This window comes from Lichenostomus cassidix, unplaced genomic scaffold (genome assembly GCF_008360975.1).
Source record: "Lichenostomus cassidix isolate B80296 unplaced genomic scaffold, HeHo_3.0 HiC_scaffold_34, whole genome shotgun sequence".
In the NCBI taxonomy this organism is placed as follows: Eukaryota; Metazoa; Chordata; class Aves; order Passeriformes; family Meliphagidae; genus Lichenostomus; species Lichenostomus cassidix.
The window spans coordinates 1,689,406-1,704,218 of record NW_028147431.1 but is presented as its reverse complement, the minus strand read 5'-3'; the positions used below and the strand labels follow the sequence as shown (position 1 = coordinate 1,704,218).

General features: G+C 58.1%; 2 protein-coding genes and 2 long non-coding RNA genes across 5 annotated transcripts in view; 1 reads left to right on the top strand and 3 right to left on the bottom strand.

Moving 5' to 3' along the window:
• The window catches only part of LOC146423114 (uncharacterized), a 52,917-nt gene extending 50,924 nt beyond the window's left edge, over positions 1-1,993 (bottom strand). The window contains exons 1-3 of the mRNA XM_085045201.1: positions 1,660-1,993; positions 1,296-1,397; positions 1,011-1,107 (exon numbers count right to left, since the gene is read on the bottom strand). Coding sequence (XP_084901327.1) covers positions 1,011-1,107; positions 1,296-1,397; positions 1,660-1,875 — 415 coding nt within the window. The 5' untranslated portion in view covers positions 1,876-1,993. The remainder of the gene's footprint in view (positions 1-1,010; positions 1,108-1,295; positions 1,398-1,659) is intronic.
• Positions 1-3,950, top strand: part of LOC146423113 (uncharacterized) — a 51,995-nt gene extending 48,045 nt beyond the window's left edge. Inside the window, exons 2-3 of the long non-coding RNA XR_014847722.1 lie at positions 3,698-3,721; positions 3,815-3,950. This is a non-coding gene — a long non-coding RNA (uncharacterized LOC146423113). The remainder of the gene's footprint in view (positions 1-3,697; positions 3,722-3,814) is intronic.
• On the bottom strand, positions 504-776 carry LOC146423115 (uncharacterized). Its single transcript, XR_014847713.1, has 2 exons — positions 731-776; positions 504-606 (listed from the first exon to the last, which is right to left on the bottom strand). It is a non-coding gene; the product is annotated as an uncharacterized LOC146423115 (long non-coding RNA).
• On the bottom strand, positions 2,549-7,399 carry LOC146423112 (uncharacterized). 2 transcript variants are annotated; one of them, XM_085045168.1, is made up of 3 exons: positions 7,111-7,399; positions 2,893-4,560; positions 2,549-2,673 (listed from the first exon to the last, which is right to left on the bottom strand). In XM_085045168.1, exons 2-3 carry the CDS (start codon positions 4,553-4,555, stop codon positions 2,654-2,656), a joined length of 1,683 nt encoding a protein of 560 aa, XP_084901294.1. In that variant the 5' UTR covers positions 4,556-4,560; positions 7,111-7,399; the 3' UTR covers positions 2,549-2,653. The 2 variants fall into 2 exon arrangements, with proteins under 2 accessions (XP_084901294.1, XP_084901293.1); XM_085045167.1 differs by having other exon boundaries at positions 2,669-4,560; positions 7,111-7,397.
• Between the last annotated feature and the right edge of the window lie 7,414 nt (positions 7,400-14,813).

Below are 14,813 nucleotides of genomic sequence, written 5' to 3'. Positions count from 1 at the left end.
CCCTAAAATTGTCCAAATTTTACCCCAAAAATTGTCCAAATTTGCCCCAAAATTGTCCAAATTTGCCCAAAAATTGTCCAAATTTCACCCCAAAATTGTCCAAACTTTACGCCAAAATTGTCCAAATTCACCCCAAAATTGTCCAAATTCACCCCTGGGGATCCCAAATTCACCCCTGGGGATCCCAAATTTGCCCCTAAAATGTCCAAATTTACCCCAAAATTGTCCAAATTTACCCCAAATTTGCCCCAAAATTGTCCAAATTTGCCCCTGGGGATCCCAAATTTACCCCCGGGGTCCCAAATTTGCCCCTAAAATGTCCAAATTTACCCCAAAATTGTCCAAATTCACCCCTGAGGATCCCAAATTTACCCCAAAATTGTCCAAATTTACCCCCAAATTATCCAAATTCACCCCTGGGGATCCCAAATTTACCCCTGAGGATCCCAAATTTGCCCCGGGGGTCAGAACTGCCCCTCCCCCCCAAGAACGAGAGTAACTCGTACTAAAATAGTCATTTTTATTCGTTAGCAAAATTAGTGATTGGGGAATATTTACAGCAAACCCCCCGGGGAACTGGGAGGGACTGGGATGGACTGGGAGGGACTGGGAGAGACTGGGATGGACTGGGAGAGACTGGGATGGACTGGGATGGACTGGGAGGGAACTGGGAGGGACTGGGAGGGAACTGGGGGGGACTGGGATGGACTGGGAGGAACTGGGAACAAACTGGGAACAAACTGGGAACAAACTGGGAACAAACTGGGAGGGACTGGAGCTGGAACTGGGACAGACTGGAGCTGGAACTGGGAGAAGCTCCTGGGCTGGAACTGGGAGAACTGGGAGAGTTCTGGGAAACTGGGAGGGAACTGGGATGGAGTGGGGAGGAACTGGGAGAACTGGGGAGACATGGACTGGGAAAACTGGGAGGAACTGGGGGAAGCTCCAAGTCTGGAACTGGGAGAACTGGGAGGAACTCCAAGGCTGGAACTGGGAGAACTGGGAGGAACTCCAAGGCTGGAACTGGGAGAACTGGGGAGACACAGACTGGGAGAACTGGGAGAGTTCTGGGACTGGAACTGGGAGGAACTGGGAGGAACTGGGAGGGTTCTAGGACTGGAACCAGGGGGAACTGGGAGTAGCTCCAAGGCCTGGAACTGGGAGAACTGGAAAAGTTGTGGAGTTGGAACTGGGAGGAACTGGGAAGGTTCTAGGGTTGGAACTGGGAAAACTGGGTTGACAGAGACTGGGAGAACTGGGAGAGTTCTAGGGCTGGGACTGGGAGGAACTGGGAGAACTGGGAGAAGCTCCAAGCCTGGAACTGGGAGGGACTGGGAGAACTGGGGAGACACGGACTGGGAGAACTGGGAGAGCTCCAGGGCTGGAACTGGGAAGAACTGGGAGGGACTGGGAGAAGCTCCAAGCCTGGAACTGGGAGGAACTGGGAGCAGCTCTAGGGCTGGAACTGGGAAAACTGGGAGAACTGGGAGAACTGGGAGAACTGGGAAGGTTCTAGGGCAGGAACTGGGAATACTGGGGGAACTGGGAGGGTTCTAGGACTGGAACCAGGAGGAACTGGGAGGGACTGGGAAGGAACTGAGGCTGGAACTGGGAGGAACTGGGAGCAACTGAAACTGGGAGAACTGGGGAGACGCGGACTGGGAGAACTGGGAGAGTTCTGGGGTTGGAACTGGGAGGGACTGGGAAGGTTCTGGGGTTGGAACTGGGAGGGACTGGGGAGACACAGACTGGGAGAACTGGGAGAGTTCTAGGGTTGGAACTGGGAGGAACTGGGAGAACTGGGAGAGCTCCAAGGCGGGAACTGGGAGGGACTGGGAGGAACTGGGGCTGGAACTGGGAAAACCGGGGAGACATGGACTGGGAGAACTGGGCGAACTGGGAATGTTCTAGGACTGGAACTGGGAGGAACTGGGGGAAGCTCCAAGTCTGGAACTGGGAGAACTGGAAAGGTTCTGGAGTTGGAACTGGGAAAACTGGGTTGACACAGACTGGTAGAACTGGGAGAGTTCTGGGGTTGGAACTGGGAGGAACTGGGAAGAACTGGGAGGGACTGGGAGAAGCTCCAAGCCTGGAACTGGGAGGGACTGGGGAGACACAGACTGGGAGAACTGGGAGAGCTCCAGGGCTGGAACTGGGAGAACTGGGAGGAACTGGGAGGAACTGGGAGGAACTGGGAGGAACTGGGAGGGACTGGGAGGAGCCAACTGGTGGCCACAGACCAATGGGAAAGACCCTGGGCTGGGGAGAAGAAACACAGCCGAGCATGGGGAGGATTTTGGGGGAATTTTGGGGTTTTTTGCGGTATTTGGGGATCTCGAGGGGGTTGGGTGACCCCCGGGGGACTTCTGGAGGAGATTTTGGGGGGAATTTTGGGGTTTTTTGGGTGGTATTTTTGGGGTTTCCCCTCAAGGATACCCCGGGAGAGTTCTGGGATTTTTTGGGGTTTTTTTTTTTGGGGTGTTTTGGGAGATTTTGGGGTCTCCCCTCGAGGATAGCCCGGGGTGGTTCTGGGGTGGTTTTTGGGGTTTTTTTGGGGAGATTTTGGGTTTCCCCTCAAGGATACCCCCGGGGAGGTTTTGGGGGGTTTTTGGGGTGGGATTTTGGGGTTTTTTTCGGGATTTTTTGGGGTCCCTCAAGGATACCCCCGGGGTGGTTTTGGGGGTTTTTCTGGGGTGTTTTTTGGGGCGATTTTGGGGTTTTTTTGGGGTCTCCCCTCAAGGATACCCCTGGGGTGGTTTTTTGGGGTTTTTTTTCAGGATTTTTCAGGGTCTCTCAAGGATACCCCCGGGGTGGCTTTAGGGGGTTTTTCGGGGTGGGATTTTGGGGTTTTTTCCAGGATTTTTGGGGTCCCTCAAGGATACCCCCTGGGAGGACTCCCCAAAACCCTCTCCAGGTAATTCTGCAGCTCCCTGTCCCTCAGGGGGGGTGGGGGACGCCTGGGGGGCACCAAAGTCCTGCCCGGCAATTCCTCCGGCCGCCTCAGCCGGGGCCTGGGGGGCTTCGGGGGGCTCTCGGCCGCCATCATCCCCGAAATTCCCGGCATTCCCGAAATCCCCGCGATCGCCATTCCCGCCTCCTCCTTGCGCTTCTGCTCCACGTCGTGGATGATGTCCACCACGTCGTCGGCCGGCAGGTGGAGCTTGCTGGACAACTCGATCAGCTGGTCAATCGTTCCCGGGTCCAGCTCGTCCACCTCGGCCGGATCCTGGGGTTGGATCTCCTCGGAATTCCCGGCGCCGGTCACTTCCGGCGGCTCCGGGACGGCGTTGGGGATGCGCTGGCCGCGGGCCGGCAGGCGGTGGCCACGGGCCGGGAGGATCTCGTTGTCTTCCAGGCCGCCGTTGCCGTCGTCGAAGTCGCCTCTGACCTCGAAGCCGCCGTTGTCCCCGAGGTCGTTGTCATTGCCGTCGTAGCCGCCGTTGGCCTTCAGGTTGCCACCGAAGTCCTCGTTGTTGCCGCCGCCGCCCTTGACCTTGAAGCGCCGGTTGACCTTGAAGACCTCGTTGGCGGCGCCGTCGTAGCCGCCTTGGTAGCCACCGGTGAGGTCATCCCTGAGGCCGAACCTGGCCTTGGACTTGTGGCCAGCGGTGGCCTTGTGGTGGCCGTCGAGGTCGTCGGTGAGGTCATTGCCGAGGCCGAACCTGTCCTTGCCTTTGTAGCCGCCGCGGCCATCGAGGTCATTGCCGAGGTCATCGTTGAGGTCATTGCTGAGGCCAAACCTGTCCTTGACTTGGTAGCCATTGAGGTCATCGTTGAGGCCAAACCTGTCCTTGCCCTTGTAGTGACCATTGAGGTCATCGTTGAGGTCATTGCCGAGTCCAAACCTGTCCTTTCCCTTGTAGTGACCACCGAGGTCATCGCTGAGGTCATTGCCAAGTCCAAACCTGTCCTTGTAGTGACCGCCGAGGTCATCGCCGAGGTCATCACCGAGCTCATCTCCGAGTCCAAACCCCTCCTTCCCATCACCTCCAAACCCCTCACCTCCATCCACCCCTTCCTCCTCCTCCTCCTCCTCCTCCTCCTCCTCCTCGGACCTCTTATCCTCCTCCACGGCCGCTCCGGGCCCTCGCAGCAGATACCTCAGCAGCAAATCCGACGCCAGATCGGCCAAACGCTCCTCCTCGGCCGCGGCTTTCCGGGCTGCCTGCGCCTGCCGCCGGCTCTCGGCCAGCTCCTCGTAGCGCCGCTCGAGCAGCCGGTGCTCCAGGCTCTGCTGCTGCCGGAGCTGCCGGGAGCTCGGCCAGTCCCGGTTCCTGCTCCGGTCCCGCTCGCGGTCCCGTTTGGCCTCAGCGCGGAGCTTGCCGAGCTCCTCCAGCTCCTTCAGCACGTCGCGCGGCGGAGGAGGAGGAGGAGGAGCGGCGGAGCGCTTGGAGATGGAGTGGGGCTGGGGGGTGGGCTGGGGGTCTCGGGGTGTCCGGGTTTGGGGGGCGGGCCGGGGGGGCGCGGGGGTGGGCTGGGGGCGGCTCTGGACCAGCAGGCTGATGGAGAGCAGGAGGGCGGCGCTGCGGAGGGGGCGGGGCGGAGGGGTCGTCATGGCGCCTGGAAAAAAGGGGGGGGGAGGGGGGGTGAGTGGGGGGGGTGAACCCCGAGTTGGGGTTGATCCCCCCCGAGTGCCCATCCCCCACCCCTCGTGGCACACCAGGACCCACCCGGGTCACCGGTGTCACTCCCAGACATCCCCGTGTCACCGGTGTCACCCCAGGACCCTCCTGTGTCACCCCCAGACATCCCCTAATTGTCACCCGTGTCACCCCAGGACCCTCCTGTGTCACACCCAGACCCCACCAATGTCACCCATGTCACCCCAGGACCCCATCAATGTCACCCGTGTCACCCCAGGACCCCCCCAAGTGACAGAGACCCCCCTCCAATGTCACCGGTGTCACCCCCAGACATCCCCGATGTCACCCGTGTCACCCTAGGACCCCCCCCGTGTCACCCCAGGACGCTCCTGTGTCACCCCAGGACCCCACCAATGTCACCCCAGGACCTCCCCAAGTGACAGAGACTCCCCCCAATGTCACCGGTGTCACCCCAGGACCTTCCTGTGTCACCCCAGGACCCTACCAATGTCACCCGTGTCACCCCCAGACCCCACCAATGTCACCCCAGGACCCCCCAAAGTCACAGAGACACCCCCCAATTGTCACCAGTGTCACCCCAGGACCAATGTCACCGGTGTCACCCCAGGACCCTCCCGTGTCACCCCAGGACCCCACCAATGTCACCCGTGTCACCCCAGGACCCCATCAATGTCACCTGCAGTACTCCAGACACCCCCGATGCACCCCAGGACCCCCCAATGTCACCCCAGGACCCCACCAATGTCACCTGTGTCACCCCAGGACCCCCAATGTCACCCCAGGACCCCCAAGTCACAGAGACACCCCCAATTGTCACCAGTATCACCCCAGACCCCCCAATTGTCACCAGTGTCACCCCAGGACCCTCCTGTGTCCCCCCAGACACCCCCAGACCCTCCTAAGCCCCCCCAGATTTTTTGGGTTCATCTCGGTGCGACTCCTCCTCCTCCTCCTTCCCCCCAAAATCCGCCCTGGGGTGACACGTGGGGACAATGGGGACACGCGCACTGAACACGCGTGTGCACGCATGGAACTGGCATGAAACACACGGGGAGCATTCACACACGTGTGAACACGCGTGCACAACGCGGGCGCAGAACACGCGTGGGAACACACGGAGAGCACTCACACATGGGAACACACAGGGAATCCTCACACGCGTGTGAACACACGGACACGGGCAAACACACAGAGAACATACATACACGGAACACACACGCAGGGTGACTCACGGAGGGTGACTCACACGCGTGTGAACACGCGGGACACGCACACACATGCGGGGAACACGCACACGCACGGAGTGACTCCCAGAGGGTGAATCACACGGAACACGTGTGAACATACACACAGAGGGAACACACATGGAACACACAGAACACACACGAAACACACATGGTGACACACACAGAACACACAGACACGTGTGAACACCCCGGAGAACACACAAACACACACGGAGAACACACGCAGGGTGACACACACCTGGTGACTCACACGCAACACGCGCAGGGTGACTCACACAGAACACACACTCACACGCGTGTGAACACCCCGAGGAACACACGTACACACACAGAGAACACACGCAGGGTGACACACGCAGAACACACAATGACACGCATGTGTGAACACCCCGGGCAGCACACACACACACACACACACACAGAGAACACACACACAGAGAACACACACAGAGAACACACGCAGCGTGACTCACGCGGGGTGACTCACACTGAGTGACACGCGCTGACACACGTGCGTTGACACGCCGGACACACGCAGAGAACACGCGTGGGCACGCGCAGAACACACGTGTGCACACATGGAACACGCGCGCGGATCACACGCGTGTTCACACGCACGGAACACGCAGAGAAAACACACGGAGCACACACGGAACACACGCGTGAACGCGCAGAACACACGCGGAGCGCACACAGACACACGCGTGAACACACGGAGCACACGCGGAGCACACACGGAACACACGCGTGAACGCGCAGAACACACACGGAGCACACGCGCGAACACACGGAGCACACGCGCGAACACACGGAGCACACGCGTGAACACACGAAGCACACGCGTGAACACACAGAACACACACGGAGCACACGCGCGAACACACGCTCACACCTCCGCTCGCGCTCCCTCCCACGCGCGCGCGCCCCCGCGGCACACGTGCACGCGCACTCCCGCGCACGTGAGCACCTCCCCTCCCCTCCCCCCCCACCCCGCACTGCGCGCGCCGCATCTCCCACCCCCCCCCACCCAAACACCTCCCCGGGAACACCCCCACGGCCACGCCCACCCCAGCGCGCCCATCCCCCCCAGCTCGGGAAAACACCCACGCGCGCCCATCTCCACCCACCCCCACCCAAATTTGCCCCCACCCCATTCCGCCCCCCCAGAATCTTTTCAGCCCCCCCCCCCAAAAAAATCCCAATTGGGGGAGGGGAGACCCCACCCAAAAATAAATGCAGACGGGGGGAGGGGCACTCACCGGCTCCCGGGGGGTCTCCGCCGATCCGGGGGGTTTCCCCCCCTTTTCCAGGCTGGGGGGGGGTCCCGAAAAGGGGGGAGGGGTGGTGTCGGTGCGGGGGGGTCTCGGTGACAGCGGGGGTCGCGCGGGGGGGTGGCGGCGAAGGGAGGGGTCGCGGCGAGCCGGGGAGAAGGGGGAGGGAGGGGGTCGCGGTGGTCTCGCCGTCTCGTCTCGCCCTTCAGCACCGCGGACAGCGCCGGCTCCGCCCCCTTTATACGCGCGGGGGCCCCACGTGGGGGGTCTCCGATGACGTCAATGGCCCATTCATAAATCCGGCCGGGCCCGGGAAAGGAGGGGTGGGGTCGGGGGGGAGCCGCGCGCGTGCGCAGAGAGCGCCGCCGGGCTGGGATGGATGGAGGGATGGATGAATGAGTGAATGAATGAATGAACGCGGGGATGAATGGGCGGGGGGATGGGGCGGGGCTGGGGGATGAATGGGGCTGGGGGGTTAGTGGGGCTGGGGGCTAATGGGGTTGGGGGGTAATGGGTTGGGGAATGAATGGGGCTGGGGGATGAATGGTGGGGGGTTAGTGGGGCTGGGGGGCTAATGGGGTTGGGGGTAATGGGTTGGGGGAATGAATGGGGCTGGGGGATGAATGGCGGGGGTTAGTGGGGCTGGGGGGCTAATGGGGTTGGGGGGTAATGGGTTGGGGGAATGAATGGGGCTGGGGGATGAATGGTGGGGTTAATGGGGCTGGGGAATGAATGGGGTTGGGAGCTAATGGGGTGAGAGGATGAATGGGGTGAGGATGAGGGTGAATGAAATGGGGAGGGATGAATGGCGGGGGCGTTAATGGGGCTGGGGGAATTAATGGGGCTGGGGGGATGAATGGGTTTGGGGGCATGAATGGGGTGGGGGGATTAATGGGGCCGGGGGTAATGAATGGGGCAAAGGATGAATGAATGGGGCAGAGGGGATGAATGGGGTGTGGGGGGGTAATGGAGTGGGGGCATGAATGGGGCAAAAGATGAATGGGGGCAAAGTGATGAATGGGGTTGAGTGGATGAATGGGGCACAGGGATGAATAAATGGGGCAAAGGGATGAATAAATGGGGCAAAGGGATGAATGGGGAAAAGGATGAATGGGGCAAAGGGGATGAATGGGGCAGAGGAGGTGAATGAGTGGGGCAGAGGGATGAATGAATGGGGCAGAGGAGTGAATGAATGGGGCAAAGTGATGAATGAGGAAAAGGATGAATGGGGCAGAGGGGATGAATGAATGGGGCAGAGGGGATGAATGAATGAATGAATGAATGGGGCAGAGAGGATGAATGAATGGGGTAGAGGGGATGAATGAATGGGGTGGGGGAGTGAATTTGGAGGGTGTGACACACATGGAGACCCCGAAATACCCCATAGACCTTACACACACCTTACACACACCCTACACACCCTACACACCCTACTCACACCCTACACACACCTTACACACCCTCTATACACACCCTACACACACCCTATGCAGCCTCTACACACACCCTACAACCTTACACACCCTCTACACACCCCCATACACCTACACAGACCCTACTCACACCCTCTACACATACCTTACACACGCCCTACACACATATCATACACACCTACACATCCCCTACACATATCCTACACCCTTACACACCCCCTAAACACCCCCATACACCTACACAGACCCTACTCACACGCTACACACACCTTACTCACACCCTACACACACCTACACATCCCCTACACACCCCCTACACACCTCACCCACACCTTACCCACCCCTTACACACACCCTACACACTCCCTACACACACCCTACACACACCCTACACACACCCTATACTCCTACACGCTCCCTACACACTCCCATACCCCTACACATCCCCTACACACTTCCTACACATCCCCTACACACTCCCATATTCCTACACACCCCCTACACATCCCCTACACACTCCCTACACATCCCCTCCACCCCTCCACGCCGTTCCCACAGCGCTGCCTCACTCTCTATAGGTGAACCAATCCATACCTCCCTCCACGCCTCCCCGCAGCTCTCCATAGGCGACTCTCTGCTCCTATAGGGCTCTATACATCCCTATAGGGCTCTATACGTCCCCAGAGATCTCCATGAGGCCCCTACAGGGCTCTATATGTCCCCATCGATCTCCCTGAGGCCCCTATAGGGCTCTATACATCCCTATAGGGCTCTATACGTCCCCATAGATCTCCATGACGCCCCTATAGGGCTCTATACATCCCTATAGGGTGCTGGGTCGCTCTAGGCCCCTCTCCGGGTCTCTATAGGTCCCTTTGGTTCCATAGGTCACCGTAGCCCTTGCTATGGGTTTCTATAGGTCTCCATGGGTTTCTATAGGTCACTATGGCTCCCCTTGGGTCCCTGTGGCTCCTTAGGTCACCATGGCTCTCCCCATAGGTCCCTATAGGTCCCTATGGCTCCATAGGTTCCCAAACCCCCCCTATGGGTTTCTATAGGTCCCTATGGCTCCATAGGTCGCTGTATCTCTCCCTATGGGTCTCTATAGGTCCCTATGGGTGTCTATAGTTCCCTATGGGTCTCTATAGATCCCAGAGTGTCTCCAGGCTCCCCCAGGCCCCTATATCCCCCATAGGCGCCTATGGCTCCATAGTCACTGTAGCTCTCCCTATAGGTCCCTATGGGTGTCTATAGTTCCCTAGGGGTCTCTATAGGTCCCAGGGTGTCTCCAGGCTCCCCCAGGCCCCTATATCCCCCATAGGCGCCTATGGCACCATAGTCACTGTAGCCCTTTCTATGGGTCTCTATGGGTGTCTATAGGTCCCTTTGGGTCTCTATAGGTTCCTATGGATCTCTATGGGTCCCGGGGTGTCCCCAGCCCCCCCCGGCCCCCCCCAGGCCCCTATATCCCCCATAGGCGCCTATGGCTCCATAGTCACTGTAGCTCTCCCTATAGGTCCCTATGGGTTTCTATGGGTTTCTATAGGTTCCTATGGGTCTCTATAGGTTCCTATGGATCTCTATGGGTCCCGGGGTGTCCCCAGCCCCCCCCGGCCCCCCCCAGGCCCCTATATCCCCCATAGGCGCCCCCCCCAGCACTGCGGCCGAGGTGAGTCACCAATGCAGCTGTGGGGGGGGAGGGCAGAGCAGAGAGGTCCTTATAGAGCTCAGCCCCTCCCCCACCTGGGGGGGCTATAGGGGGAGGGGAGGGGGGAGGGGAGGGGGGTGAGTCACGGACCGAGCTGCAGCTGCGGCCGGGGGGGTATGGGGGCTATAGGGGGATATAGGGGATATGTGGGGTTATGGAGGGTTATAGGTTGAGTGGGTTATAGGGCTATAGGGATATATGGGGTTATATATGGGGGTTATAGGGTGAGGGGGTGAGTCACGGACCGAGCTGCAGCTGCGGCCGGGGGGTATGGGGGCTATAGATTGTATGGGGTTATTGGGTTATAGGGTGAGGGGTATGGGGATATGGGAGTTATAGAGGGTTATTGGGGTTATAGGGTGAGGGAGCTATAGGAGTTATTGGGAGTTATAGGGGTTATAGGGTATGGGGGCTATAGGGGATTGTATGGGGTTATTGGGGGTTATAGGGTGAGGAGAATATAGGAGATATGGGGAGTTATAGGGGTTATTGGGGGTTATAGGGTGAGGAGAATATAGGAGATATGGGGAGTTATAGGGGGTTATTGGGGGTTATAGGGTGAGGGGGCATGGGGGATATAGGGGTTATAGGGTGAGAGAACTATAAGGGGGATATAGGGATTGTATGGGGTTATTGGGGGTTATAGGGTGAGGGAGCTATAGGGGATATAGGGGTTATATGGGGAGTTATTGGGGTTATAGGGTGAGGGAGGTATAGGAGACTATAGGGGATATGGGGGTTATGGAGGGTTTTAGGGTGAGTGGGTTATAGGGGATATGAGGGATATGTGGAGTTATGGAGGGTTATAGGGTGAGTGGGCTATAGGGGATATAGGGGATATGGGGGTTATATATGGGGTTATAGGGTGAGGGAGCTATAGGGGGATATATGGGGTTATATAGGGGGTTATAAGGGGGTGAGTCATGGACCGAGCTGCAGCTGCGGCCGGGGGTATGGGGGCTATAGGGGATATAGGGGGCTATAGGGTGAGGGGGCTATAGGGGGATATAGGGGATATAGGAGGGGAGTATGGGGGGATATAGGGGTTATATGGGGTTACATATGGGGTTATAGGGTGAGAGGGCTATGGGGGCTATAGGGGATATGCGGGGTTATAGGGGACATTGGGGATATGGGAGGTTATTGGGGGGTTATAGAGTGAGTGGGTTATAGGGGCTATAGGGGATATGGAGGATATATATGGGGTTATATAGGGGGATATAGGGTGAGGAGGGGTATAGGGGCTCTAGGGGATATAGGGTGAGGGGGTGAGTCATGGACTGAGCTGCAGCTGAGGCTGGGGGTATGGGGGCTATAGGGGATATACAGTGGAAAATATAGGGGGTTGTAGGAGGATATCTATGGGGTTATATAGAGGGCTATAGGGAGATATGTAGGGTGTTATAAGGGGCTATAGGGGGATATATGGGGTTATAGGGGCTTATAGGGTGAGGGCTTTATGGGGGTGTAGGGGAGGGATTGGGGGTCTATAGGGGTGTGGGGTCTATAGGGGGACTACAGGGGGATATATATGGGGTTACAGGGTGAGGGGTTGTGGGAAGTGTAGGGGAGAGGTTGGGGGTATATAGGGAGGGTCTATAGGGGGAGGGGGGATTTGGGTAGGGGAGGTCTATAGGGGCCATAGGGGTCTATAGGGTGAGGGGGTTTAGGGGGCTATAGGGGGGCTGTTGGGGAGGTCTATGGGGAGAGGCTATAGGGGGAGGGGGATTTGGGTAGGGTTCTATAGGGTGTCCATAGGGTATCTATAGGGTCCGGAGGGTTTCTATAGGGTGTCCATAGGGTATCTATAGGGCCCGGAGGGTTTCTATAGGGTGTCCATAGGATTCTATAGGGTGTCCATAGGGTTCCATAAGATGTGCATAGGGTGTCCATAGGGTGTCCATAGGGTATCCATAGGATTCTATAGGGTGTCTGTAGGGTTCCATAGGATTCCATAGGGTGTCTGTAAGGTTCCATAGGTTTCTATAGGGTATCCATAGGATTCTATAGGTTTCTATAGGGTCTCCATAGGGCTCTATAGGATTCCATAGGGTGTCCATAGGATTCTATAGGGTCCCATAGGGTGTCTATAGGGTGTCCATAGGGTGTCCATAGGGTGTCCATAGGGTGTCCATAGGGCCCGGGGGGGCCATGCGGGTCTCTCCCCCTCCCCTCCCCCCCAAAAGGCGGATGATTCACCCTGCGGCATCATCGCCCCTCCCCCACCCGGCCCCTCCCCCCCAAAAAGGCGCGTGGGAACGTGAGGGGGGGAGGGGCGCTGGTGACGTCACCGCTGACCCCGCCCCTCCCCCACCCCCCCACCCCCGTCCTTGGGGGTGACCCCCGGTGGGGGAGGGGAAAGGCGGGAATCCCCCCTCCCCCCCCTCCCCCCTCCCCGCGTTGTCATGGCAACTGAGCATCCCCGCGTTGCCATGGAAACCGGCGGTGGGAGTGGGGGAACCCCACGGGTGACACCAAAAAAAAATATCCCAAAAAAAATCCCAAAAACACCCCAGGACACCTCAAATTTAGGGGGGGAACCCACGAGTGACACAAAAAAACCCCCCAGAAAATTACAAAATTCCCCCCAAACCCCCAAAATCCAAAAAAAACCCCCCAGGAAACCCCAAATTTCGCCCCCCACGCGTGGGAAGCCCACGAGTGACACAAAAAAAATCCCCCAAAAAACTCCAAAATTCCCCCAAAACCCCCAAAACCCCAAAAAAACCCCCAGGACACCCCAAGGTTTCCCCTCCCAAAGCGTGGGAAGCCCACGAGTGACACAAAGAAAAATCCAAAAAAAATCCCAAAAACACCCAAAATTCCCCCAGGACACCCCAAATTTCGGGGGAGGAACCCCAAGCCCCCCCAACGCGTGGGAACCCCACGAGTGACACAAAACCTCCCAAAATAACCCCAAAACCAGCCCTGGGACACTCAGGACCCCCTAAATTTTACCTCCCACGCGTGGGACCTCCCCGTGACACCCCACGGGTGACATAAGCCCCCCTAAAAAAACCCAAAAATCCCCCCCAAAGTTCCCCAAAACCCACCCAGGACCCCCAGATTTCGCCCTCCCACGCGCGGGACCCTCGTTGTGACACCCACGAGTGAATCAAACCCCCCAGGACCCCCCAAAATCCCCCCAAAACCCACCCAAAAACCCCAAATTTCACCCCCACGCGAGGAACTCCCCACGCCGCGACTGGCGCCGCCCCCGCCGCCATCGCTCCCCCGGCGGCTCTGTGGCGCAGCGGCAGCGGCGCCGCCCGGGGAGAGGGAAGACCCGGGTTCGAGACCCGCCTAGGGGCGAAACGGACACGAGTGACAGGCGTGTGACATTCGGGGTGGCGTTGGCGCCGTGAAACCCCCCCCGACCCAAATTCCAGCTGACCATGGAGGAATCCCCGTGAAACCCCCAACCCCAAATTCCCACTAAACCCCCAGCCCCAAATTCCTGCCGGTCATGGGGGAATCCCTGTGAAACCCCCAACTTCAAATTCCTGCTGGCCATGGGGGAACCTCCATGAAACCCCCAGCCCCAAATTCCCACTAAACCCCCAGCCCCGTTTTCCCCCCAAATTTCCCTCCCTTCTCCCACCCCAAATCCCCCCTTGTCCTCCCATTTTCCGCCTAAATCCCCCAAATTTTCCCCTTATCCCATCCCGATTCCCGCCAATTCTCCCCATTTCCCACCCCTATTTTCCCCAAATCCTCCCTTCTTCCACCCTCAATTCCCCCAAATTTCCCCCATTCCCCTCATTTTCCTCCCAGATTTCCTTCTCAGTTCCCCCCAAATTTCCCCTTATCTCACCCCAACCCCCAGCAATTCCCCATTTTCCCTGCAAATCCCAAATCCCTTATCTCACCCCCAATTTCTCCCAAATCTCCCTTATCCAGCCCCCAATTTCCCCACTTTTCCCCAACCCCCATTTAATTCCCAATCCCCTCTTATCCCACGAATCCCCCAAATTTTCCCCAAATTCCCCTCATTTTCCCCCAACTCGTTTTCCCCCAAATCCCCCCACTTCGCACCTTCCCCTATTTTCCCACCCCAATCCTCCCAAATCCCTCCCTTTATCCCACCCCTCAATTTCCAGATTCAAATTTCTCATTTTCCAACCCAAATTCCTCCCAATTCTCCCCAAATTTCCACCATATTTCGCCCTTATCTCACCCCACCCCCACAATTTCCCCTTATCCCACCCAATTTCCCAAATTTCCCCAAATCTCCTCTTATCTAACCCCTAATTCCGCCCAAATTTCCCCAAATCCCCATTCGCACCCCTATTTTCCCACCCTCTTTTTCCCCCAAATCCCCCTTGTCCCACCCTCAATCGCCCCCAAATTCCCCCAATTCCCCCAAATTCCCCCTTATCTCACGCCAATTCCCCCAGATTTCCCCATTTTCCCACCCCAAATTTTCCCCCCCCTTATTTTCCCCAAATTCCCCCCCAAAATTTCCCCAATTTCCCCCAAATGTCCCCACATCCCCCCGCGCATGCGCGCTGCAGTCGGGGGAAGGAGCCGCTGGCGCGAGCGGCTCAGGC

Excerpts from the sequence above, each read along its gene's own strand:
- LOC146423112 (XM_085045168.1), bottom strand. The coding sequence starts at position 4,555 with ATGACGACCCCTCCGCCCCGCCCCCTCCGCAGCGCCGCCCTCCTGCTC. Across the intron at positions 2,674-2,892 it reads GGAGAGGGTTTTGGGGAGTC|CACCCCGGGGGTATCCTTGA; the intron begins CTCCCAGGGGGT and ends AACCCCCAAAAC.